Source organism: Notechis scutatus, chromosome 8 (assembly GCF_049901735.1).
Source record: "Notechis scutatus isolate UNSWTSFEM ecotype Mainland chromosome 8, rNotScu1.2, whole genome shotgun sequence".
NCBI classification, from domain to species: domain Eukaryota; kingdom Metazoa; phylum Chordata; class Lepidosauria; order Squamata; family Elapidae; genus Notechis; species Notechis scutatus.
Window position 1 is genome coordinate 3,377,315 of NC_142016.1, and position 27,365 is coordinate 3,404,679.

The 27,365-nt window shown below is 44.3% G+C and overlaps 1 protein-coding gene across 1 annotated transcript in view; it reads right to left on the bottom strand.

Annotated features, from left to right (window-relative positions):
- Window positions 1-838: 838 nt before the first annotated feature.
- Window positions 839-27,365, bottom strand: part of LOC148129874 (uncharacterized) — a 41,912-nt gene continuing 15,385 nt past the window's right edge. Inside the window, exons 3-4 of the mRNA XM_087970505.1 lie at window positions 12,045-12,145; window positions 839-1,122 (exon numbers count right to left, since the gene is read on the bottom strand). Of these exons, the coding sequence (XP_087826631.1) occupies window positions 12,076-12,145 (70 nt within the window). The 3' untranslated portion in view covers window positions 839-1,122; window positions 12,045-12,075. The remainder of the gene's footprint in view (window positions 1,123-12,044; window positions 12,146-27,365) is intronic.

The window sequence follows — 27,365 nt, forward strand, 5'->3', positions numbered from 1 at the left end:
ATCAGGTTACCAATGTGACTCAGCCAATTTTGGGCCTTTTTTTGTGCTGGTTGTTAAGTGAATGCCAGGTTGTTAAATGAAGCAATGGTTTGCTATGGGTCAGTTTTGCTAAAAACTGAAAGTAAATGCTGGTTTGGGGCAAAACCATTGTAAAGGAGACTTCAAAGAGCTGTAAATGCAGGCTGGTTGCCAAGGGCCCAAGTGTAGGCATATAGCACAGCTGTCATAACTTCTTATCAGTTATAGGTACTTTTGGGGAGTCCGTAGTAACTTTGGATGTTGCCAAGCAACCAATCATAAGTTAAGGATTAACCATATACCAAATGCAGCTTTACATAATGAATTGGGTGATCTAAAACAATGTTTCTCAACCTTGTCAACTTGAAAATGTGTGGATTTTTGCTCCCAGAATTGCTCAGCTGTCTGGGGGATTCTGGGAGTTGAAGTCCACACATCTTCAAGTTGCTAATGTTAAGAAACTGTGATCCAAAATGTCCTCAAAGACAAGGGACCGCGTCTTCACACCTACTCTCTACACCATTCCATGCAGGCAAAGTTCACATTCATGGCAAGCCAGTTAATTTTGGAGACAGTTGTCTGTGTTAAGATTGCATCATATGTTGGCTTTGGGGCTTAATGTGATGTGCCAGGACTTGGCTGACATTCAGGGATTTCTGTACATATGTCTTTGTATATGTGTAAAAGAAAGGAGCAAAAATTTTCATGCGGGGTTCTTGGTGCTCTCTGAGGACTATGGGGACTATGGATACTAAACCCCTATTTTATGAGCCTCCAGAGCACTTGGAATTTTGTTAAGAGATGCATCATGAAATTGTTATTAAGACAGGAATGAATATAATCTTAATCGGTAAAGCATTTTCCAAAATACACAGAAAATTGTAGATTCATTTTGAGCCCTGGATGTTGTCCAATGTTTTAATTTCTTGATAAAGAAGAGCTTAATGCCAATAATATATACTGGGGGAAATACAGTCACTGTAATACAGTTAATGGGTTAAAAGCAGTTTTGATTTAGTGATGGACAACTCTTCCTGTTCCTGTAAGGAGAATTATGTTTACTTCTACAGACGCAAAGATGGGTTTTCCTTTGTTGAACATAACCTGTTTAAAAGAAAAGCCATTTACTTCCTGTTAATTGTTCCTGGTAGAATAGACAAAAGGTCTAAATTTGAATGTTTAATAACTACATTTAGATTTAATGCCTGGTTAAACATGTTATTCACACTGATAGATTAAAATGGATAACTACAAAGAGGAAGAAATGGAATTTTAAACTCTCTGGTGATGGACAATGGAGGGTTGGAGGAAGGAATTATCATTAATTCAAATTGACCAAGGGAATACTTGTTTAAGAAATAATGATTATGCTGCCTCACTCTGCTTGATGGAAAGGGTATATTGTGGCAATTAATACCCGTGTTGTGTTCGTTCTGCAGGTCACCTTTTGAGTCTTTACTGGAGAAGGTTGGCAATAACCAAAAACCTTTAGTTTAATGAGAATTCCTCATCCTATCACCCTTCCTTCTCCTTGGTGGTTTGCAATAGAAGAAACAAAAAGATAAGACTGTGTGAATCATGGCCTGGGATGTTATGGCAACCGGGAGATAAAATTGGAGCTGCCAAGCTGTTCTGATGATACTGTAAATAACTACAGGTAGTCTTCAATCTATGGCCACAACCAGGATCAGGATTTCTGTTGCTAAGCAAGGCAGTTGTTAAGTGAGTTGCATCCGATTTTGTGACTTTTTTCCATGGTTATTAAGCAAATCACTGCAATGGTTATGTGAATCACACAGTCATTAAGCAAAACTGGCTTCCTCCATGGACTTTCCTTGTCAGAAGTTGGCTGGGAAGGTCGCAAATGGTGATTATTTAACCCCAGGATACTGCAACTATCATAAATACATCTTGGTTACCAAGCACCAGACTTCTGAACAGGTGATAGTAGGGATGGTTACAATGGTTGCAAGTACGAGGACCAGTTCTAAGTCATTTTTTTTTTCAGTGCTGTGGTAACTTCAAGCGGTTGTAACTTAAAAGAGTATCTATAATAAACACAAACGTTCCATGCTATTAAAGATGAGGCGCTTCCTGCAAATAAATCTTTTAAGTTTTGGCTTTGCACGATTCAAACCAGGAAAACCCTTTCATTTGGTTAATTTAAAGAGGTGATTCCAGTGCTTCAGGTGGAATTAAGTAGACGAGCAACTAGCCGCTAAGTATCTCTTCCAAGCTGGCTCAGGGCCTTCCCAAATCACATTTCGCTGAGGAAGCTTAGGAGGAAGTCGTGAAAGTTGAGCGGATGTTGCCTTGTGAACAAAGGCCCAGAGGAATAGCTCGGGAAGGGATATGGCGCGAAGCAAGCAAGCCCCAAAGGGAAGCTGACTGCACGGATAGGAATGTAGAAGACAGGGAGGGGGACCCCAGACTTCCCTCACTGCTCTGAATGACTATGCCAAGCATCCGAGCATCCGTCTTGCACCTCCACATGGCAGCAGCTTGCTGGAGGCAGGGGCCCTTCCCTTGCAGGGTTCCTCCTGGAAAGATGTCAGTTGGCCTGGCAGGAGCTAAGAGCAGAGGGGCTCCGGTTCCTGCAGGGTCTCTTTTGGACGTGCAGCAATGCTGAACTGGGGCAGGGCAAAGGAAATGGCCCATAAATCAAAGCAAGGGCATTGGCACAGGAGACTCACCGAAGGCAGGAAACGGCCAAAGGAAGGAAGAGCACAGGGTTAGGAAGGCAGCTTGAAAAAAGCCAGGGTCAACAGGAAGACCTGAGAATTGGAGCCGGGAGGGAGGGAGGAAGCAGGGGTCGAATTTCAGACAAGCCCACCCCACCCCCAGCCCTTATCTGCCAGAGCCACATGTGGGGTCCCCTTGTAGCCATACGCAAGGCATGTAAGGTGTTCTGGAGGGAACAGGAACTGCAAAATATACTATTTTGTGAAGGGTGTCACTCTGTGTGTGTGTGTGTTTGGAGGGTGTCAACAGAGGGAGGAAAAGCTGGCCTCAATAACCACAATTTGAACTCATTGAAACGAAGGCAGCGTCATTGGATGTAGCTGAAAGGTAGATTTCTTTTCTTGGTTTTTTTTTCTCCTTTTGCATCTTGTAGTTCATTATTTTGTATTGCCTTCTATTGAACACTGCCCAGAATTGTGGTGGAGCAGATCTAACAGACAAGCAAGCAAACAAATAATAAATTTGAATTAAGCAGCAGAGCATCGGGAGGGTCGAAATTGGCACCTTGCAGAAGCTGTTGACAATTAAATGCAAATGAAAGCAGGGAACGAATCCAAGAGCTGGAAGAGGCTTTTGAAGGCACCCAGTTCAGCCCAGTTAACACTCTTCCCCAAGTTGGCTGTCCAGCCTGCACAGTAGCCATGATTTGATTCTGCCATCAAACTACTCTTATTATTGGGAAATTTATCCTCACGTTGATCTGGAATCTGCCTTTCTTTAATTTTATCATTAACTGTCCTGAAATCTGGAAAAGGAGCAAATGTTTAGGTGTGCTTATTAAGTCTTCAGATACAGGAGAAGGATTTACAATTTAACAGAATATCATAGTTGGAAGGGACCTTGGAAGTCTTCCCCTGCTCAGGAAAGAAACTTCCCAAACACCCCTCTTTTCTCAAGGTTTAATATACTCGGTTCCTCCATCTCTCCTCCTGAAGCTCAGTTTCCAATACCTGTCATGCCCCCGTCTCATTTGGAGGAGGAAGCCAAACAGGGAGTAGGAGTGTGGCTCCGTCAGTTGGCTGTGGAAGAAACTGGGGACGGGCAAAGTCCGGCTGGGCAGAGCAGGGAAGAGATAGAACAAGGGAGGGAGAGTTCAGAGGAAAACCCAGGCCCACCCAGTCTTCATCCTAGGGCACGCAGGGAGGAACGGAGAAGAGAGCAACGTGGGTTGCGTGGCTTACGGGGGAGGAAAGGGCCCTGATTCCCTTCATTAGCTGCAGCTGGGAACACAGTGTATAAAAAAGGCAAACTGTACTCAGCAAGCTGTTGGGAACAAACATGAATTTATCTTGTATAAGCTTGGCTTATCTGTGTTCCTGGCATCTTCCCAACTGTGTGAGTTTTGCCGTGCTTTCAAGTCTGCAATTCCTTCTCCTGCCCTGTCAAGCTAATTACTTCAGTTTGGCTTGTTTGGATTTTAAGTTACAGTTTGTATGTACCTTGTTTTGGACTGAATTTTCTACAGTTAAAGGTTGTTCCCTGGGACAGTTTTTCTCCAGCTGAAGGTAACCTGGACACTGGGGGCAAAGTTGGAGATAATAAAGGGACTCTTCTTGTTTATTTGACTGTGTTGCCTTTGTGTCATGCCCCGGTCATCACAATATCTTTACTATCCTCACTGCTCTCTGAACTGGTTCCCATTTCCCTGAATTCTCTTTAATATGGAAAGTTGGCCAGAACAGCTTGTTGCTTTTTGCAATGGATGTTACACATTCACATGTGCATCCTACTTCCAATTTGTGAGCTTGCAACTGCTGCTTTCTGGATAAAGAAAGGATTTTGAGGATGACATTGTTAATGTCAAGTCTTGGCTTCACATTAATGTGCATTTTTAATAGACACAAACCTGCAAAGATTTTCTTTTTTAAAGGGTAAAATGAAAACACAGTATTATTACAGCACAAATGTAAAGAGGTATTGTCTGTTTACTCCAAAGTCAGCCTTCATTGCTGCACATTGCAGAGGTGCTAGAATTGCTCTGGAGTGCACCATCACGGCCTCTTTGCCAGGAGTGGGCTGGCTGGCCTGCAAGGATCCTCCCCCAACTCCTTGAGCTGAGCATCTGGCAGCAGGCAGGGTCTGAGGCTGCACCTGCCCTCTTCCTTCCCTCCCTCCCTCCCTCCCTCCCTCTCTCCTTCTGCCAGCATGCAGCAGGTGCAGCTCCAGCCAAGTAATGATCAAACACAGTCAGGGTAGCAAGAGTGTAAAATAACAAGCTGGGAGGGGGAGCAACCTCAAAACATAATGCTGTCATTCATAAGGTACAGCAACAGCAGGCAGGCTGAAATAGCTGCTGGGCGCACCCCAAAGGTGACCTCAAAGAGTCCCGGTTTGCTGGGGAATGCCAAGCGAGGCAGGAGTAGAGTGGCAAGGATTAATATTTCATTGCAAGTTGCAAGCTAGATGGGCACTGACCCCTGCCCCAAAGATTTTTGAGCACAGTCAAAGCATCTTTGAAAAAAAAACCGCAAGAGAAAAAGATGCTGCTATGTTAAACTGCTATGTTAAGCCAGCCTTGGCAGTTTTAAGCCCAATAGGAATACTCAGATTGTTTCCGGAAAGTGGAGACGACATATTTGACAATATCTTAAGTCTTCAAAGTTACTTTAGAACAGGGCTCTCCAACCTTGGCAACTTTAAGACTTGTGGACTTCAACTCCCAGCAAAGCTGGCTGAGGAATTTTGAAGTCCACAAGTCTTAAAGTTGCCAAGGTTGGAGAGCCCTGTTTAGAAGACAGTGGTCCTCCCAATACACTGGATTCATCGTTGATCTGTCTGAATTTCACTCCCTTGTCTTTTTATATGTTCTCCATTTTTCTTACTTAGAATCAGAGGTGGGATTCAGCAGGTTCTGACCAGTTCTGGAGAACCAGTAGCGGAAAGTTTGAGTAGTTCGGAGAACCGGCAAATCCCACCTCTGACTGGCCCCGCCCCCATCTCTTCCCTGCTTCCCATTGAGTCCCAGCTGATTGGCTGGGTTTCCTTTGGTTGCCCTGCATAGGAGAACGGAGCTGGAAAGCAGGTTAGTGAGGTTAGTGGGGAGGGAATGGGGATTTTGCAATATCCTTCCCCTGCCATGCCCACCAAGCCACACCCACAGAATTGGTAGCAAATTTTTTTGAATCCCACCACTACCTAGAATCATAGAATAACAGTTATTGGACATCTTGGAGGTCTTGTTGTCCAACTGCCTGCTCTAACAGGGGACCCTAAACCTTTCCAGACAAATGGCTGTTTAATCTCTTTTTTAAAAAAAACTTCCAGTGTTGGAGCACCCACAACTTCTGAAGGCCAGCCATTCTACTGATTAATTCCACTGACGGGAAGTTTCTCCTTAATTCTAGGTTAGATCTCTGTTTGATACTTCCCTCCATTACTTTTTGTCCTGCTCTCATGTGCTTTGGAGAATAGATTGACTCCCTCTTGTCTGCGACAGCCTCTCAAGCACTGGAAAACTGCTATCATGTCACGCCCAGTCCTTCTCCTTCTTAAACTAGAAACTATACCTGGTTCTCTTTAACTGTTCCTCATACAGTTTTGCCTCTGGTCCCATTGGATGGTGGTGACCTGAACTGGATGCAGTGTTATGTGGTCTTATTAGTGCAGTATAGAGTAAGTACTATCACTTCACATGATCTTGCTTCTATCTCTCTGTTAATGAAGCCCAGGATTGCAATTGGTTCTTTTGCCAGCTGCAGCACACTTGTATTCTTTCAAAACAAAACTCTTACGAAATGGCCACCACTTTAGAGCCTGCAAATGCTTTTTGTCAAATTGTCATATATTCTTTTTATTTATGGGGAGGGCTTCACAGTGCACATGTTCAGACACTGTTACCGTGTTCAAACTAAACAATGGGTCATGTTTTTTAAAAAGTAGAGCTTCTGCTATTCTGCATCCAGGTTGTTCACAGGTGCTACTCAAGAGAAGACACCCCAATTTGTAGCATTTCCAAAATGCAGTTTGGAAATATTATTGACACGGAGAGTTGCAGTATTTAAACATGAAAGCAGGAATGCTTCTGTCTCACTCTCTCTCACACAGTCTCCTGATCTAACTTCACAAGATGCATAACTTGGGTCTGGTTACAGAAACCTCTCAATTTGTCAAGGTAGCAAAAGGTGGCATTTGAAGAGCTTTTGGGGGAGAGGGGTCACCGAGGGGCAGCTGTTCCCCAACATTTACAACCCCTCGCATAAAGTAGGAGCAGGCAACATTTTAGTAACCGAGAAGAGTCTCTCTTAAAACACAATGGGGAAATTTCATCAGATACTTTTATGCAATCTTTCCTTTCAAGTGAATATGGATAACAACAAATGAAGTCATGCACTCTCTCTCTTTTTGTAACCCTCTGGCACGCTGCTGAAAAGCAGATGTGCAAAACTGACCCTTTCTGGATTTCCTCCTGCTGGAGAAAGAGCTTTTACTGAACAGAAGGAACATAGCTGCCCCTTTCTGTGGCTGGAATATTACTTTGCCTGGTTCTGAAGCCAAAATCTGAAAAGATACTTTTTTCTGCCCCTCCTGGTATGTAAGAGAAAAGCTCTGGGGGTCAGATGGTGGCAGCAGCAGCGTTGGAGCTGGCTGGCCAAGGGGCTCGTGGCTTAACTGGACCGCAGTATATTCCATCGTTTCCTGTACGAACTTTGCAAGCACCAGCAGGCCACAGGAATTTCTGGCTTGGCTGGAGGCATCATGGATGAGAAGTCTTCGTTCAACTGTCAGAGCTTCTGGGCTCATCCTACCCATCAACCCATTGTCTAGGTGTTTTTAGTTTCCAAACACAGGTAGTCCTTGACTTACCATTCACTTAACGGCCATTCCCATGATCACGTGATGAAAATTTGGACGCTTGGCAAACGGCATGCATTTATGACAGTTGCAGTGTCATGTTTGTGACCTTCCCAGCAAGCTTCTGACAAGCAAAATCAATGGAGGAAGCTGGGCTCACTTAATGACTGCATTATTCCCTTAATAACTGCAGTGATTTGCTTAACAACTATGGCAAAAAAAAAAAAAAGGTTGAAAATCGCACGAGTCACTTAATAGCCACCTGGCTTAGTCATGGAAATTCTGATCGTAAGTCAAGAACTACCATATCTTATTCATCTTTTTGGATTGCATGTTATATAAGCAGTGGTGGGATTCAAATAATTCAACAACCGGTTCGCCCAGGGTCAGGTTGGCTGTGATGGGAGGTGTGACCCATTTCTGTCCTTGAGCTCTGCCACAGACGCAAAATGAGCCTCCTGCGACGGCCAACCTCACCCTGGGCGAACTGGTTGTTCAATGACTCCCTCTCGTGCTATCAAAGTGGATCCTGGGCACTGCGTTACGATGGAGAAATGGGAACTGGAGTGGCCAGCATGAGGGAAGAAGGAGAAGCAAGGAGATGAGGGAAAGCAGCCTCCTCCTTTCCTCGTGCTGGCTGCTCCATTGCCCCTTTCTCCACTGCAGCACAGCGCCATGCCACAGAGCCTGCCCCCGCTCCCAGATGCCCTCACTTCCCCCAAGCATTTCTTTGCCTGCCTGATTTCCACCTCTGTCACATTTCTCCATCACATTTCTCCTCATCATGTGCAGGGAAATAACGTTTGTGGGACTCAAAAAAAAAAAAGTTCAATCAATCACTTCCAACTTCACCAGATCTTTTTTTCTTTTTCATGAGATGTTGGAATTGATTGAACTGTATGTTTAGTCCCACCAACTTTTGTTTCCCTGCACACGACAGTGAGAAATGTGATGGAGAAATGCAACAGAGCTGGAAATCAAGTAGGCCAAGAAATGCTTGGGGGAAGCGAGGGCATCTGCTGAAATGGGCCCATCTCTCTCCAGCACTTGCCCAGGTCTGCCGAAGGGAAGGCCGGCATCTACTGACACTTAAACGCAGCGGCATTCCAGCTCTGGCCGGGAAGGGGCAACTGGCATGGGTGGCAGGATGTCCACTCGCTTCAGCATTATCTCTGATCCTCTGATGTTCCACCGATGCTTTGGCCCTGGGCTGCTGCCTTGTGCACAGGCCCCGCCAACACCAAATGAGACAGTTTTTGCCTGAGTGATGTAATCGAAGGTTTCCGTCACTCTTCTCTTGGACTTTTGGGGGAGGTTTTTTTAAATCTTTTTTCCCACCTGGAAAGAAGTTGAATGAAAACCAGAGGTGTTCCAGAAAACACAGATTTTCCAGAACACTTCTAACCGGTTCACAAAACTGAACAAAAGATTAGGTACCAGTTCTATTGAATCAGTGTGAACCAGCTGGATACCACCACTGATTATACGGTCTTATAGTATATAGTGTATTAATGGTTTATTATTAACATTAACATTATTGTTAATGTTAATACTGAATAACATTATGCAACACATTTAACACTGCATTATCACGATTCTTATGGTGTAATTGCTGCAGCCACGGTTGCTTGCTATTAATACATTTGGAGTTGTTGAATAAAGCTATAAGATCCATACCATCTTCAGGAGGTGGTGGTTGCCCCAAAAATTCGAATATTCCTGGCAGATAAATTGGGGGGTTGGAATAAATAGCATCTCATCTCCTTACAAAGTTTGAATCGGGAAAGAATGAAAAAAATCCTATTGAGATGTATATTAAAATTTTCTTCCTCAGTCTATCCCTATTCAGAATAGTTTGACATCATGAACAGAGGAGGTGAACAGAGCCCGGGAAGGCCAATCACATCACATCGTGGAACCAGGGGTGGGATTCTACCGGTTTGGACCGGTTCTATAGAACCGGTTGTTATGATTCTGCGCAGTTTGGAGATCCAGCAAATTGTGCCCCTGGCTGGCCCTGCCCCTCTCCGCCCACCCCTCCCCTCCCCTCCCCTCCCAGTCAGTCCTTATCGCGCATGCCCGACATCGCTGACTGTGTTCTCCCCCACCCAGTCACTCCTTAATGTGTTTCTTTTTTCCCTCTCCCAACGATCAGCTGTTCCGATGATCAGCTGTTCCAGGATCTCCCTCGCTGTCTTACTGCTTCACCCACGAGGCTTCCCTGAGTCCCAGGAAGCAAAGGGGGCTCCCCCCCTCCCGGTACTCCATTTTTTGCCTTCCTGGGCCCCAGGGAAGCCTTCTGGGAGCAAAAACACCCCCCGAGGCTCCCCTGAGGCCCAGGGGTGTGTGCTGCAAAAAAGGAAGAAGAAGCCACACCCACCCAGTCACATGACCACACCCACCTAGCCACCCCTGCATGGAACATGTACGGAGTAAATTTTCACGAATAAAGGCAGATTTTATAGAGCAGTGGCCCCCAACCTTTTTTGTGTCATGGCCCAGTACCGGCATCACAAAATGATCTGCAGCCCAGTACCGGCATCAGCATGCATGACAAGGCAAGGCAAGCTGAGCGACCGGCCAGCCAGCCGTCCCCCGCTTCTCCCCGCCACCTTCAACTCCTCCTTTGTACCTTTGTCGATGGGCTTCGCCCGGGACGGCTTGGGACGGTCGCTCAGCTCGCCTTGCCTTGGGTGCTGAAAGAATCCTCGCGCCTTAGTTTCGTTTGAAGCCCCCTCGATGAAACTAAGGCGCGAGGATTCCTTCAGGACCCAAACGCCGCTTTCCAACCAGAAAAGCTCACCCAGAAGCACTTTCTCGTCAAACAAGATGGCGGTGCCCAGCAAACCGGCGGCCCGGTAGGAAATGTTCCACGGACCGGGACCAGTCCGCGGATCGGTGGTTGGGAACCCCTGTTATAGAGTACGGATAGTCCTCACTTTTCAACCATTTGTTTAGTGACAAGTTGCAATGGCATTGAAAAAATGTGACACATGACCATTTTTCAATCACAACATTTGCGACATCCCCATGATCGTGTGATCCAAATTCACACTTCAAAGGCAGCAAAGTTGACAGTAAACATTTTAGCTGCACTTCCATTCTGTGCTGAATCCCTCACCATTTCACTTCATTCTATGACTCCTGGGCTCAAGTATTGTGAGAAAAGGAGAAAAACAGGCCTGTTCTTCCTCTGACACTTTTTTTGGCAAGTGCAGAATTTGGAGAGGGGGTGGTGGTGGAAGTGAGATTTGAGAGATGACAGATACAGTAGCGGTATTCTGTTTAAGAAAAACATAGGAAACCAGCTTCCAGCTTCACTGAAGACCGACTGCACAACAAGGAACCAGCCAGAGTAAAAGTTGTTAGGATATCAGTGGATCCCATCCTTGATCCTGTGTTAACAGGTTGCAGTTGAATACCTTCAAAGGCAAAACAGATAGAAAGCCAGATTCTTCAACTGTGCTGCGGCATTTGCATTCCTGAGCCCATGGGAACAGCGTCACGGGTTGATCTTTCAAAACTGATCCTTTTATTGATAGCGCTTGATTTACAACCACAACATGTTTCCATTGCTTAGCGATGCATTCTGCAGTCGTTAAGTGACTCACACCCAATTTTATGAGCATTGTGGCCATGATTGTTGAGCAAATTATGTGTCATAAAGCGAATCATGGCTTCCCTTACTGACTTTGCTTGGAAGCCCGTCCCCTCTCCCCACTTGTCGCAAATGGTGACGTCACCTGGGATGCTATAACTGTGGTAAATAAATGCCCCTTACCAAGTGCCTGGATTTTGACCACCTGAGCATGAGGGGTACTGCAGTGATCCTAAGCACAAGGACAGGTCATAATCCACTTTTTTCAGCACCACTGTAACTTCAAACTGCCATTAAACAAATGGTCACAAGCCAAGGACTAGCTGCATATTAACTGCCTTGCCAATTCCTGCAGTTAAGGGTTGGGATGATTTATTTATCTTTTTTCTTCTGGTGGTTGTTGTTGGATGTACATCTCACTTGCCCTTTAAAAGCAAGAGGAAGGGCGCATAGCCCTCCCTCTTCCAGTAGTTCTACAACAACCACTCTGCCAAGGAGATGGCACCAAGCAAGGGAGTCTGACTCCAAAGCGTACTGGGAACTTCCAGGCGTTGAAGACGGAGATGAATTTGGAAGGGGCGTCTCTACCTTCAAACTTTTCTCTTTTCACATACGTCACAAGGACACAAGGCGGCTTTCGGAATGTTCTCCCCTCATCTCCCACCCACCCCCAGGACGCCTCTCAACCTGGATTTCCCCAACCCAACCCCTTGGCTGAGAATGACTGCCAACCAACCTTGCCTCTTGTGTTGGGTTTTGCTTCTCGGCACTCCCTGCCAGAAGCTGGCTCAGGATTTGGGGAGTCTGTCCAGATGTTCGCAGAGAGGTCTTGCCTAGATTCCCCTACCCCCCCTTTTCCCCTGGGGCTGCACTTCAACCAGCCTTTTCTACTTACCAGAAGCTTTGGGTCGAGTTCAGAAGCTCACTCAGAGGAAGCGGTAGGAGGGCCTCTTGCCCAGGTAGTAATAGTTCAGGTATTGCCAGCGGTGTTTCCATCTATAAGAGAAAGTCTGTCAGTGTATAAAGTCCATAAATTGGAATAGATATGGTAACAAAGCCAACAGGGACTGTTTGGTGAAGCAGATGGCTCAGAGCCTGGGCGTGGTTTAGGTTCACTGATATATATATATATATATATATATATATATATATATATATATATATATATATATATATATATATATATATATATGTGTGTGTGTGTGTGTGTGTGTGTCTGTGTCTGTGTCTGTGTCTGGATTTTTCTGGTTCTGACTTCTGCTGCTTTTTCTGGTTCTGACTTCTGCTGCTGATATTGTATACATGCATCACACACACACACACACACACACACACACATATGTTTTCTTAAGTTTTTGCGGGTACTTACATGTATAGTATTCAGCTTTGTTCGGGTATTTTCCCACGTCCTTAAAACTGCTTTTAAAGTTGTAGCAACGTTTCGGCAGAATCTCATCTGCCATCATCAGGCTTGTGTATTGTGTTCATCTATGAATCAGACTTTCACAGACATTTCAGTTTTAAATTTGGGACTAGCCTACTGCTGTGCCAGAATGGTTTTTTCTTCGTCCTGATTGGTTGGGAGTCTTGGTCTGTGTTTATTGGTCTTTGAGTTTGCTGTGTTCTGCTTGATTGGTATCTTCTGATTCTCTGTCTGTTTTGTGGCTTTTTTTTGTCTTGATTGGCTGGCAACATTGTGTTCCTGTATTGGAGGCTTTTAGTGCAGCTTGGCTCCGAGTAAATGGACGGCTATCATTTATTAGGAAGCTAGGTTTCATCTGGGTGCCTGGTTGGGATGTGTTTGAGCTGGAGGTATCAGGGGGGATCTGTGTGTGCCCAGGTGTTTGCCTGGCTTGTGGTGTGGATATTTTTTTGTTTGTGAGTGCAGGCTTCCAAATAATTGACAGTCTGGTGGAATCATCTCTTCGATATATATTTGTTTTCGTAGATTTTCACAGGTACAGGCATGTAGGTCTAGGTGTCTTTGAGTCTTTTCCCATGTAAGATTAAGAGTATCTTGGTGACGTTTCGGCGAGGTCCCACTCGCCATCCTCAGGCTGGTGCTTTCGGCTTCGTGCCAGTGCAAGCAGTGTGTGATCGGAGCTGCCGTCTCTCTATATATACTGGTGGTGGGGGCTGGTGTGCTGGGCTGGTTGGCTGCGCTGCTGCCTCTTGATTGGTTGATGGAGTTGATGTTGGTATAATGGGCTGTGTGATGGCCTTGTGAGTTTTGTTGTGGACAAACACAAGGACTAGTCCAGGCAGTTGCCAGAAGTAAAAAAAAAAAAAAAGTGACTTAAAGTGACTAGGAAAAACGTCTCAGAAGCTGGTATAGTAGGGATTTTGTGGTGGGCTGCTTTGGTGGTGGACAATGAGGGAGCCAAGGTGAAGGTGAAAGCAGTGTGGAAGCAAAGCCATTTATGGATGGGACCGAAATTGTACCAGAGTCTCTTTGGGCTAGGCTGATAGATTTTTATTTTATTTATTTATTTTGATTTGTCAATTGCTTACAATAGGTATAAGTAAAAACATAGTTATGAATACATGGATACATATAAGAAAAATAAAAAAAAATATAAAAGAAACAATAGGACAGGGACGATAGGCACGTTGGTGCGGTTATGCACGCCCCCTACAGGCCTCTTAGGAAAGGGGTGAGGTCAATAGTAGACAGTCTTAAGGTTAAAGTTTTTGGGGTTTGGGAAGAAACCACAGAGTCAGGAGAGTAGTCCAGACATTGACCACTCTGTTGCTGAAGTCGTATTTCCTGCAATCAAGTTTGGTGCGGTTTACCTTGAGTTTGTATCTTTTGTGTGCTCTTGTGTTGTTATGGTTGAAGCTGAAGTATTCATTGACAGGTAGGACATTGCAGTGTATGGTTTTATATACTATACTTAGATCGGACCGAAGGCTGCATAGTTCTAGGTTTTCTAGGTCTAGAATTTCGAGTCTGGTGGCATAAGGTATTCTGCAATGAGTAGAGGAGTGGAGAACTCTTCTTGTGAAATATCTCTGGATTTTCTCAACTGTGTTAATATCAGATACGTAATGTGGGTTCCAGACTGATGAGCTGTATTCTAGCAAATGTTTTGTATGCTCTAGTTAGTAGTGTAATATTACCAGAGAAAAAGCTACGTAGGATTAGGTTAACAACTCTTAATGCCTTTTTGCCTACGTAGTTACAGTGGGCTCTAGCACTTAGATCATTAGAGATGAGAATTCCAAGATCCTTGACAGAGTTTGGATCATCAACAAGGTCTTGACTATTCAGCCTGTATTTTATTTTCTGGGGTTTTTTTTGCCAATATGTAGGACAGAGCATTTATTTGTTGAGATTTGAAGTTGCCATTTGTTTGATCATTCTGATACATAGTCAAGGTCTCTTTGAAGGGTAGCAGTATTGTCTGTGGTGTTGAATAGCTTTACATCATCAGCGAAGAGAACACAGTTGCTCTTGATATGATCACAGAGGTCATTTATGTAGAGTATGAAAAGAGTTGGTCGTAGAACACTGCCTTGGGGGACACCACTGTTGACAGGTACAGAATTTGATAGGACGCTCCCAATTTTGACCATTTGTTGTCTGTTGACAGGAATGCTTCTACCAGTTATGCAGTTCTCCAGAGATACCATAAGATTTTAGTTTTAGGAGTAGTTTGTTGTGTACCACTGAATCAAAGGCTTTACAGAAGTCTATGTAGATTGAGTCTATTGCTTTGCCCTGATTCAACTGATGAGCAGTTGAAGGTAGCAGGGCACACAATACCATGAGAAGTTGCGCTACCATGAGATGTGTGGCTCAGCAGCTTGGCTAGCTTCCAAAAGAGTTAGGCCAATTCCTGGAAGTCATGGGATGTAGAGAATAAAGGTGATGGCCTTGATGGAGAGTGGGAAGATATGTGACCAAACCTATGAGAAGGGAAACAATACCTAAGCCCAAACAATGAAGAATGACGTCTCAGACAGGCATTCCCTTAATTCACATGCTTAAAAGAAAGGGGTGGGGGGATAAATAATCAGACTTAGAAGATTTGGATTTGGTTACCATAGCCACGCGTAATAAATGTAGTTGTCATGCAAAGTTGATTTCTTGATTTGATCTAGATCTTGAGGCCAATGTGGGTATGAGTGTTTATCAGCAGTGATGGCAAAGTGATTGCTTTTGGAGGCTATTTACTAAGATGCCAGTGTACTTTCTGGGCAATTGGTTGGCCACTGTGAGAACACAGTGTGGACTAGATGGATGAGGGGGTCTATCCACCAAGGCACGGCTTATGTCAATGTATCTTCACCTTGGACACTTTAAGTTGCACGGACTTCAACTCAACCAGTATGCTATCTGGGGAATTCTGGGAGTTACCCAACTAAGTAACTTCTTCAGAATCAAGCACTAAGCAATATCCAAATCAACAATTACCAAGTCAGACAAACAATAAACAGCAGCCTAATCAAGGCATTACCAAGATAAAAACAACACTAACAGACAAGCCAGTATATATAACCAAACAGCAAACCCCACTGATGATGTTACCCAGTTGGGTAATGAACTGTGTGCAGGAAGACCACCAAGCTCAGAGAGCACCAAGGGTCTCTCACAGTTCAAACTTGAGCTACAAATATTCTCTTCTAAAGCTAAGATTACGTATGTTGCACATAAAAAGATAATGTGTGGAGCTTCAACTGCACAGCTGTGGCTGCCATTCTGACTTGCTTGACAATCCCACAGTAACCCCCGTTTGGCATCTTTGTGGTTAAACCACATATACTTCCTGGCTGCTTTTCTGAGACTCCTGAAGGCTGTGATGCAGCTGAATATTTGTATTATCTACGATGAAAACCAAGAAGCACTTTTCCAGAGCAAAGGACTCACAATACAGTTGCTAGGTTCGGCCCCAGCCACCAGACCAGTGGTGTTATTCAGCAGGTTCTGACCAGTTCTGGAGAACTGGTAGCAGAAATTTTGAGTAGTTCGGAGAACCAGAAAATACCACCTCTGACTGGAGATTTTACGGTATCCTTCCCCTGCTACGTCCACCAAGCCATGCCCACAGAACAGGTAGTAAAAAAATTTGAATCCCACCACTGCATGAGACCATGGGTTTTTAAATGAGCAGAAATCCAGAGTAACCTTCGTGATTAATCCTGACAAAGCCCAGGAATTCTAAAAACAAGAAAAGATGTTTGTTTCTGCTTTAAAAAAAAACAAAAACTTTACAATAAATTGAACTAAAAATTGCACGTTTTCTCCCATACCCATTCGTGGTCCTTCCTTTCCCTTACAACTGCAGATTTAACAGCATTTTATTCAGCAATTTTGTTTATTAGAGCTCACTTATGCAAACTGTTAACAGTTCTGAGAAAAGGGAAATAATGTGACACAGTGGTAAGATGAACAAAAAGAAAAGGGGGAAGGGAAGAAAGATGCAATTAGGAGCTTAGTTGATAATCATACCATGTGGTTTGCTTAAATCTGCTAAAGTAGTTTCTAAAGTATGTTTGAGGCTGTGTGAACCCAGATTGAATCCACGAACCACAGTCAAGCAATCCATGATTTTACAGGTAGTCCTTGCTTAACAACTGGTTGCTTGGCAAACATTGAAATTTATGACGGACAACCCTCTCCCTCCAAAGCTAGTGATGATCTAGTTCAGAGCACCCATACACACACACAAGCACACACACATAGTGTCATGATCACATTTTGGGTTTTAGCAACAAACTCACCTTTATAGCTGTTTGCAGTGTTGCACAGTGGCTTAACTGGGATTCCAACTATTTTGCCAGTTTCTAGCCTTTTGGGTAGCTTTCCAGGAAAATATGCCCATTGCTTCGCTTAGTGCTCACTTAACAACCACCACAAAAGTTGTAAAAATTCGATCACACGGGTGCCTTGGCTTATGACGGCCATGATTTATGACAGAAAACCCAGGCTCCATTGTGGTTGTAAGTCAAAGATTACCTATATGCAATCTGCATTGTGTAACGTGCTTTCTGTGGGGACACCTAGAGATCCGAGGAAGCTCGGAGTGTCCCACAGTCATCCTGGTTTTTGGAGCTCATCATGAGCTGGTGACGCTAGGAAGTTTAAGCCCCAAAATCTGTGTCTCAATATATTTGTTTAAGAGGTCTGTATAGCCACCCGTCTTACGTAACATAACTCTGGATGGCTCTCAACAGGAACAGAAGAATAAAAACAATAAAACAGCATAAAAATCATAAAATAGCACATTCCTGCCCCCCTCCCCCTGAAACACAGCACACACTCATATATTGTAACCGCTGTAGTGCTTTCCTGGGCTGCAGCCTAACCTCGCCCCAAGGTTTGAGGGAAAATAGCAATAGCACTTAGACTTATATACCGCTTTATAGTGCTTTCCAGCCCTCTCAAAGCAGTTTACAGAGTCAGCCTATCACCCCCAACAATCTGGGTCCTCATTTGACCCACCTTGGAAGGACGGAAGGCTGAATCAACCTTGAGCCTGGTGGGATTCGATCTGTCAAATTGCAGTAGGAGTAGCTTGCAGTACTGCACTCTAACCACTGCGCCACGAGGCTCCAAGTCTCTCCAACTTTCTGGAAGGCTGGGAAGGTAGTGGCCTGCCTGATCTGGGGGGTGGGGGGAGAAGAGGTTGTGTGTCCCAAAGGGCAGGTGTCACTACTCAGAAGTTTCCCCCACCCACCCCCAAGGCAGGAGCAGTATGTACAGAATCATCGGTAGTTCCTTTCCTATAGGGTGAATGAGATTTGCCTGGGTTGGCTGCAGCTGCTCTTTATGACTTGACCAACGGGGCTGATCGCACAACCAGCAGGCCATTTCATGAAGATTGAGAAGACCTGGATTTACTTGCTCCACTTGCCCAAACCCATTAAAAAAGGACTTACGGCCTGCCTTTTTCACCTGTGTCAGAAGTGGAGGAAGTGGAAAGAGGATCCTTCTGCTGGCTCAGCCAAGGGGTGGCCTGTTCAGCTTCATTTCGTTATAGTCAAACTTCACCCCTCCAGCTGGCTCCTGTGGCAGTAAAGTCCCCTGTTTGGTCAGTGGGTACTGCCCTCCCACACCATTTCATCTAGGGTGGTGGGACTGATGAAACTGGACATTTTTTTAAAAAAAATAAAAGATGTGAAATCGTCAAGCGTTCTATCAGTTTTCCTTACAGAGCAAGTAAAAGGAATAATGATACAATGGTGGTTTTTTTTTCCCTACAAGTTCATTGACAACAGAAAGGTGGACTTCCTTCCTTCCTTCCTTCCTTCCTTCCTTCCTTCCTTCCTTCCTTTCCTGTGAGAGAGCTATGAAAAATGGTAAAATTGTGCAGTTTTTTTTCCTTCTCTTAATGAACCAACATCCAGGATGCACCATACTGGAAGTTATCAGGTACAAGGGTATTGGGGGTGTGGGGGGGAAGGGACAGGTATTTCAAAACAAAAGGCTTGACTGTAGAAACCACCTGTGATCAAAGAACTGCCCACAGAAAGGAAAAGGTAAAGATACAGGAGAATCTACCAAGGCCGCGCTGACTGCATTCTGGACAAAAGACAACACAGCACAGGCCATCACTGAGACCAATGCAGTGGAAGATGCTTTAATCTGGAAAAAGAGTGTTCAGTTTGTTTCCAGCTGAGTTAGGTACTGGAATCCAGCGGTTAAGTTGAAGGTGGAAACGCTCTTGTTGAAAACTGCCTTTTCATTGATTTGGTTTGGTTTCAACTGCAGCACCCTGAAATCCAACTTACCAAACCAACCTTCTGAACAGCTTTGCCTTCTCCAGATTTATAGGACTGCTGTTCCCAAGATGGCTGGGAATTTTGGGAATTGCTGTCCAAACTTTTCAGCAAGAGCTACCGTGGTTCAATTGCTGCTTCCTTGTGATCCGGGGAAGATTGCAGCTATAGCCAGGTCTGTACCCAGCTCAGACAGGAATTCTGCCCGGTGGGTTTCTTTTTTCCTTCCTGAAATGCTGAGAGGAAGCCTTTTGTTCCCAGAGCTCTGGGGCTTTTAAATATTGCTATTCACCACCAAGATGGACTTTGCACAGAACTACACCCAAATGCTGATGATTTGATAACGACTGTTTGCTTGTACTGCAACCAGCCACCGTGCAATGCACACAAAGCAGGTTTTTTTTTTTTTTTTTGCTCCTTGGCCTTGTTACTGCCATCTCTTCTGAGTGCTTTGAAGCCTAGCTTGTACTAGTCTTGTACTGAACTTGTTAAAATCTTCAGAGCTCCTTCTCCTGAACGTGGAAATGAGGTCCCTGGATGAAAAAAGCAAACCCTTTTCTGCAACAAAGAGCTTGGCGCTCAAGAGGAAGGGCACCTCCTCCCTTCTTCGGAGCTGCAGCTCAGTCTCTCCCCGGTGGGACCGGGAGACCAGTTAAAAACGTCAATTTCAGATCAGCAGGAAGCTGGGAGGTGGTGCAGTATTTATAGGAAGCGTCAGGAGTTGGCTTAGCGAGGTCCCCTCCCCCTTAGCTGCCTCTCCCCCTCCAGCCCATCTGCTGTTTGCTTGCTGCAAAGCCTGATGCAGTAATTCAGAAAGCCACCTGCTCTCCCGTGTAGGCAGTTGGCTCTTCTGGTGCCGCTTGGTAGCCAAAATAGCTTCTCCTTTGCCTGAGGCGTCTCCCTTTCTCCCCCAGGCTGTCAAGCCTGCTCTGTTCTGCATCTCAGCAGTGCACAAGTAGCACCACACAAAGGCCATGTGGTGGGCAGAAAGCGACGAGCCGAGCAGGTGTGCCCAGGAGCCAGGTGCAAAAGAATGACACTCCATGCATACCAGCCTTTTTTGCAAAGGGCAGCAGCTCGTGTTTGTGGTGAATTTGGGGTGACTTTTTAAAAGGCACCTTAAGAATCCCTTTGGGGGACAAAGCAGCGCAGAAAAAAAAAATGCAGGTCTGATTGCCAGAACAACACTTAACAAAAATTCCCACCAGAGCCTTCTTGAATTCTAATGCGTGGAAGGGCCGCTTTGCCTGTTGACGTGGAGAGCATTTCTCTTCAAACCACATAACCATCGTGCAAACATGCCCAGGCACTCCCTTTTTAATGGCATACCCTCGAGACGACCTTATCTTAACCCAGCTGACAGCAAAGGCAATTAATTGTCCCTATTCCAAGGTACTCACTCTTCTCCAAACATAGAAGCTAGGAATGGTTCATCAAGGATGGGATGGCTGACGTAAGCAAAGGGTGTAAGCTACCTGGCTCCTAGTGACCCCTATAGGCACTCCATCACCTAGTCCTGAAGTCGTGGGACCCCTAAGGTGGTCTGGGCTCCAGCTGCAGAGACGCCTGACTCTGGGTGTCTTGGCCCTGCAGTGCCTAAGAGACACTTTCCAAAATTGCTTAATTTTTGTATGGATTCCTTATAAAAGTAGGTTTGGTGGTCTTTAAAAAGAGCCATTTTATTTCATTATTGTATCTTTAAACATGCACTAAGTGTAGCTCTCTTCAGGGGATGCTAATGCTGTGGTAAGGATAGACTTCAACTTAGAACCAGAATTTCCGTTGCTACCGTAAGTAAGATATTTCTTAAGTGAGTCACACCTGATTTTATTATCTTTTTTTTTTGCCATGGTTGTTAAGTCAATCACTATAGTTGTTATATGAACCATGTGGTCATTAAGTGAATCTGGTTTACCCCATTGATTTTCTTTTATCAAAAACTGGCTGAGAAGGTCACATAAACTCAGGATATTTTATTTTATTTTATTTATTATTTTATTTTATTCTTTTATGTATTGTTGTCCCAATGCCATCTTTGTTACTTTATAAATAATTCAAGGGGGTGAACGTACCTAATCCTCTGGTTTCCTTCTATTTCCCCCATGGGCTGAGCGGAGGGCCCCAGTGTCACTCAGTCGCTTTCATGCATAATGCTGGATTACAACTCACAGGCTCCTCCTGCATTCTATTGTCAGTATCTTCACCATTAGGCTAAACTGGCGAATGCCGGTGAATGCAGGCCCCCAGCTGTGTCCTAAAGTTCTTGGAGGTGTGTTTACTTTCAGAAGTGGCAGTGAGGGAACCAGTAGTTGTCACCAACATATTGTTCCATGCAACCTGGGTGGTGCTGTGTGACTCACCCACAGCTCAAGTTGAGACAAGACTCGCCAGCAAGAGCCAGACATTGGGGGCATTGTAACCAAGTTGACCAAGAGATGGTTGAAACCAGTTTTCATGTGAAGCCCTTGCTGAACTCTCTTCCTTGATTACTCATTCTGGTCATGCAAACTGCAGAAAGTCACAGGAGGCTGGTCGCACCTTTGCAGAAGTGTGAACAGAGTCCTGATTTTGGGCTACCATAAGACTCTCTTCATTCAGTGATGCCAAACCACAATGGGTTTGCTCTTTTGCTCCAGCTGAGCAATGTGGTCTCCCCCTCTCCCCTCTTCCCTTCCCCAGGCCTGCTGCTTTTTTCCAAGGGGCAGATAGTGGTTCACCTCTCTTTGTTTTGATGTGCTTTCTGCTAACCTGGGGAGGCCACCTTTCCTGCTCCTTCAGAAAACGTCTGTCGGTCCCCCTGATACTCCAAGTCCAGAGGGCTTCCCTGCAGAACATTCTTCAATTAAAGTCATCTTGGCTCAAAGTCCAGAGGTGGCATTCAGCAGGTTCTGACCAGTTCTGGAGAACCGGTAGGGGAAACTTTGAGTAGTTTGGAGATCCGGCCAATACCACTTCTGACTGGCCCCGCCAACCCCATCTCTTCTCTGCCTCCCATTGAGTCCCAGCTGATTGGCTGGGTCTTCTTTGGTTGCTCTGCACAGGAGAACGGAGCTGGAAAGCAGGTTAGTGGGCTGGAAAGCAGAGGTGGTATTCAGCCAGTTCTGACCAGTTCTGGAGAACCGGTAGCAGAAATTTTGAGTAGTTCAGAGAACCGGCCAATACCACCTCTGACTGGCCCCGCCAACCCCATCTATTCTCTGCCTCCCAAGTCCCAGCTGATTGGTTGGGTCTTCTTTGGTTGCCCTGCACAGGAGAACGGAGCTGGAAAGCAGGTTAGTGGGGTGGGGAGGGAATGGGGATTTTGCAGTAACCTTCCCCTGCCATGCCCACCAAGCCATGCCCACAGAAAAATTGAATCCCACCACTGCTCAAGTCCACATCAACCGTTGTACTTTCTAACATATCCAGCCCTCGCTTCAGGAGAACTTGGTCCTTTAGATGGATGTGGCTGCAATGGATGCAATTATACATCATGTACTTAATGCAGTTATTGAATTTTTAAAAAAATTCCTGACTTTACAGGGACGACTCACTAGCTTTATATCATCTACAAAGCCACAAGAAAATGGATTGAGATAATCGCATATTGTGACTGGGCATCACTAATTCAAAGTTCAGACTTGCAAAAGAGCCAGGATGCATCCCAGTTCCAAACACTAGCACCTGTTTCACTATGTCATAGTACAGTACATCAGCATGACCTTAAAAGCATCACCTTCACTAGGGCCATGAAAAATACTCAACAAATCACAGTCTATCAAATCACAGAGGTCTCCAATCTTGGCAACTTTAAGACTTCTGGACTTCAATTCCCAGAATTCTGGGAGTTGAAGTCCAGAAGTCTTAAAGTTGCCAAGGTTGGAGACCCCTGGGCTAGACTGCGTTGCTCCTCAAACCATAGCCCCTTTACACCATAAGAACCAAAGACCATAAGAAAGTCATTGGATTCTACTATAACATTCCAGATAATGTATTTCCTAAATCCATCATACCTATGTATACTTCTACATCTAGTCTAACAAGGAGAAGGACTAGGGGGTGACATGATAGCAATCTTCCAATATTTGAGAGGCTGTCACAAAGAGGAGGGGGGCAACCAATCCCCCAAAGTACCAGAGGGCAGGACAAGAAGTAATAGATGCAAACTTATCCGTGAGAGATCCAATGTAGAACGAAGGAGAAATGTCCTGATAGTGAAAACAATTCATCAGTGGAAATGCTTGCCTCGAGAAGTTCTGGTTGCCCAATCACTGGAGGTTTTTAAGAAGAGACTGGACATCTGTTTATCCAGAATGGTATAGGATCTCCTGTTTGGGCAGGGACTACACTAGAACAGCTCCAAGGTCCCTTCCAATTCTATATGTATTCTATGTGTGACCTTGCTGTTGGATTTGTTTTTGACATATAATATATCCATTGCTTTTATTTCATTCACCTATCTACTGCTTTTGATTTATATGAATCACTACTGGAAATTACCTAAAAATAGACGTTTACTGTCATTGTTTATAGACTGGCTCCGATCCTACTGAATTTCTGCAAATCTCATGAAATAGTTTTGTCAATAGGCTTCAGGATCCCATGAAAGTATAGACCAGGGGTCTTCAAACTTGACAGCTTTAAGACTTGTGGAGTTCAACTCCCAGAATTCCTCCTCCAGTCATGTTAGTTCAGGAATTCTGGGAGTTGAACTCCACAAGTTTTAAACTTGCCAAGTTTGAAGACCTTTGTGCTAGCATGTTGGGAGTATTCAAGCACTTTGCATGTTGTTAGTAGCCTTCCCAACAACCCTGTAAGGTAGGATTGAACTCACTGGCAAAGATGTTCCCCTGCTGATCTGGGGTGGGAATAAATGGGATGGAAGTTGTGAAGGAGGAGAATGAGGTCAGGCCATAGGGAGACTCCGTGAATCAGGGGTCCTGCGAATGCTTTGGAGCAGGGGACTCCAGCCGTGGCCCCTTTAAGACTTGTGGACTTCAACTCCCAGAATTCCTCCTCCAGTCATGTTATCTCAGGAATTCTGGGAATTGAAGTCCACAAGTCTTAAAGCTGCCAAGTTTGAAGAGCCTTGGTGTAGATACATTGTTTGTAAGATCTTGAGGGCAGTCTCCTCTGGTTTTAGTTATGGTTTTCTAAAAATTTATTTTTAAATGTTCTGTTTTCTGGGTGACTATATAAATTTAATTAAACAAATAAACAAATATCAGCCTGCAGGACCCACCTAAGTTCAACATTTACAAGATGCACTTAATAAAAAACTTTCCGGCAATTTCCTGCTTGAAAAGTGGACACAGTTTAGATATGTCAACAGAGAAACTGTAGCAACCGTGACTCCAAAACACTCTACAGCCCTGATCTGAACACAAACGTTGGCTTGGATCAATTGTTAAACAAATCCTGCTCTCTATTTACTAGTGTTATTCAACCTTGGGAACTTTAAGATGTGTGGACTTCAATTCTCCAGCCAGCTATGGCTGGAATTCTGGGAGTTGACGTTCACACATCTTCCATTTTCCAAGGTTGAGAAACACTGCCTTTAAAAAATAGTTAAACCGGATTTTTTTATGTGATTAACTCAGATTCCTAACCGGGCCATTTTTTGGCAGAAAAAATCCCTACAATGCAACACTGTGACTGAGCTGACCAATTAAGCTCTCTCTTCCTTCCTGCAGCCTCCCCACCTTGGTCTGTCTCTCCCTCGTGCAGGCCGCTCCCCGAGACCCCATTAAAGGAGGGACAGATGGAGAAAGAAGAAGTCCACCTGGGACCACAGAGCAGGAAAACTGCAGCAGATGGGGGAGCCAAGAAGCGAAGGCAGATAAAAGACAGGGGACACTGGTGCAGCTTCCAGAAACCATAATAAAAAAGTAGGAATAAGTTCTGCAAACCAGGAAGAGGCTAAGAATCAAGCAACTTTGATTTTCTCCACTGTTTCTCTTTCTCTCATGATATTCACTGCCAATCACCCACCTATTTGCAGCCTATTAGGAGTGCTTTTGAGCTACAGAGAAACTATTTGTTTGTTTGTTTATTCAATGTTTATTCCACCTTACATAACTCAAGCCAGTGAACATGCATAATACTCCTTCCTCCTCCTATTTTGCCCACAACAACCACCCTGTAAGATGGGTTGGGCTGGGAAAGAGTGATTGGCCCACAGTCACTCAGTTGGCTTTCATGCCTAAGGCAGGACTAGAACTTACCATCTCCTGGTGAGTCATCCAAGGTCATCCAACCAGCTTTTATGCTGAAGGTGGGACTAGAACTCCTGGTTTCTAGACCAACACCTATACTTCTCTATCAAAGTGGTTTCTCTTACATCTAGAAAAATGTAAATAAATACCTGTATATCTGACATCTTTTAGTCCCACACAGCCTTTGGTTTTCAGAAAAAAATTACAAATGTGGTGATGTTATGATAGAGACAGAATGAGAGAGAGAAGGCTGTTGGTCCACACACAAGCAGATCGATACATCCTAGTGAGAACTGCCAGCCAGTTATAATACTTTTCATGGTTTAATTATTAGGTTTCCAATGTATTGAACAATTCATGCATCTTAGCTGGTCTCTGAAAGCAAAATAAGGTTGAGCCCAAGGGCATCTGCAGGTGGCTCAAAAAAGCCATGATGCAGCCATGATAGTATGATCAAAATCCCAACCGTATTGATTTGTTGATTGATTTTACAATCATGGTATATGTAAACAATGAAAATCAAATAACTCAAGAAGATTACAAGTAATCCTCCATTTACAGCCACACTTGGGAACCGAATTTCCATTGTAACTCATTGTGGGCAGAAGTCAAGTTGGACCTCGATTTTACTACAATTTTTATGGCAGTGATTAAGTGAATCATGAAGTAGTTAAGTCAATTCAACTTCTCCAATGGGCATTATCAATAATTGGCAAAAGGGATCATAAAACACATTCACACTGCAATCAGTTGTAAATATTAGCGGGTTGCCAACTTCTGAATTATGATCAAATGGGGGATGCGGTGGTCGTAAGTGCAAATACAGATCATTAATCACTTTTTCCAAGTCATCATAACTTTGAACCAGGGGTGGGATTCAAATTTTTAACAACCAGTTCTGTGGATGTGGCTTAGTTGGTGGGCATGGCTTGGTGGTCATGTGACTGGCTGGGCATGGCCAACTCAACATCACTCACATCAAGGCACGCATCTCCTCGCCTGGCCTCTCATGACTGTGGGGATGCTGCAACAGTTGTAAGTGTGAAAAGGGGTCATAAGTCACTTTTTTCAGTGCCATTGTAACTTTGAATGGTCACTCCACACAAGCAAAGTGCCATCAAAGGAGGGAAAGAAAACTCCAGAGAAGTTCCTGGGACAGGAAGTCTAGTCCTGCCAAGAATGTAATAAGGGTTAACGGAGAGGCAGTTTCTGTAAGCAACACCAGAATGTTTCCTTCCTGCCTTCCTTACAGGATTAGGCCAGTAATTTCCTCTAACAATCGGTTCTCCAAACTGCTTAGAATGTTAACAACCGGTTCTAGCGAATAGGTGCAAACCGGTAGAATCCCACCCCTACTTTGACCCATTGTGAAATGAACGGTTGTAAATTGAGGACTATGTGTACTGTACACTCAAATATTCCTATGCTGAGGAATTCCCAAAGCCTATATATAACTGTATATATTCCTATTCGGGAGTAATTCTTCTCAAATTTGCCCTTGAACAGCCTGCTGAAATAACCAGCTTTGATTGCCTTCCTGAATCCTCATAGCACTGAGATAAGTGGAATCACCGAGTTTTCAACAGGAAACTCCTATTTTCCTGATCACGAATCTTCTGGAGGAGTCACACAGTTCTCCCATCCTTTTTCCCTTGCCAGTTTTTCCATCTGAAATGCAATTTTAGAATCCGACACTGTCAATTTTATATCTCCACAATCAGTTTCATAAATGCTGATCAAAAACTCTAATTTTATTTTCCCTGCTAGGGGAAAAGAGGTGTAACCGGCACCTCTTTTCAGCAACTTCTCTGAAGAAAAAGAAATCATCTTGTTATTTTTCAAACACTGCATTTTAGCACATTTGCTAAAAGGTTTCGTCACAAAAGCAGCCAGAGATTTTTTTTAAAGATGGCCTTGGGTGAGAAAGTGGCATCGAAAGAACAGAGTTCAGCGTGAACAATAGCATGGGTGTCTGGAAAGGAAATTTTTTAAAAAATGATATGGTTGCCATGACCCTGGGAATCAGGGTGTGCCATTTTTGAAAGTGTGACCAAAAAAACACTGAGATTGAAGGGGAAAGCGAGTGGGGGGGAAATATAAATGTTGCAGGCAGACAGAGTGACTTATGTGTTTAGGTTCCATCTTCCTCTAAGGAAGAACAGACTCTCTCCCCAAAGGTTAATTTATTAGATGTTTCTTCATCCATATATTATGAATGCACTTCCAATACAGTTTTTTATTCATTAGAAACCAGAGCTGTGCAATCCTTCAGGTTCAACTTGAAATTTATTCAGTTTGGT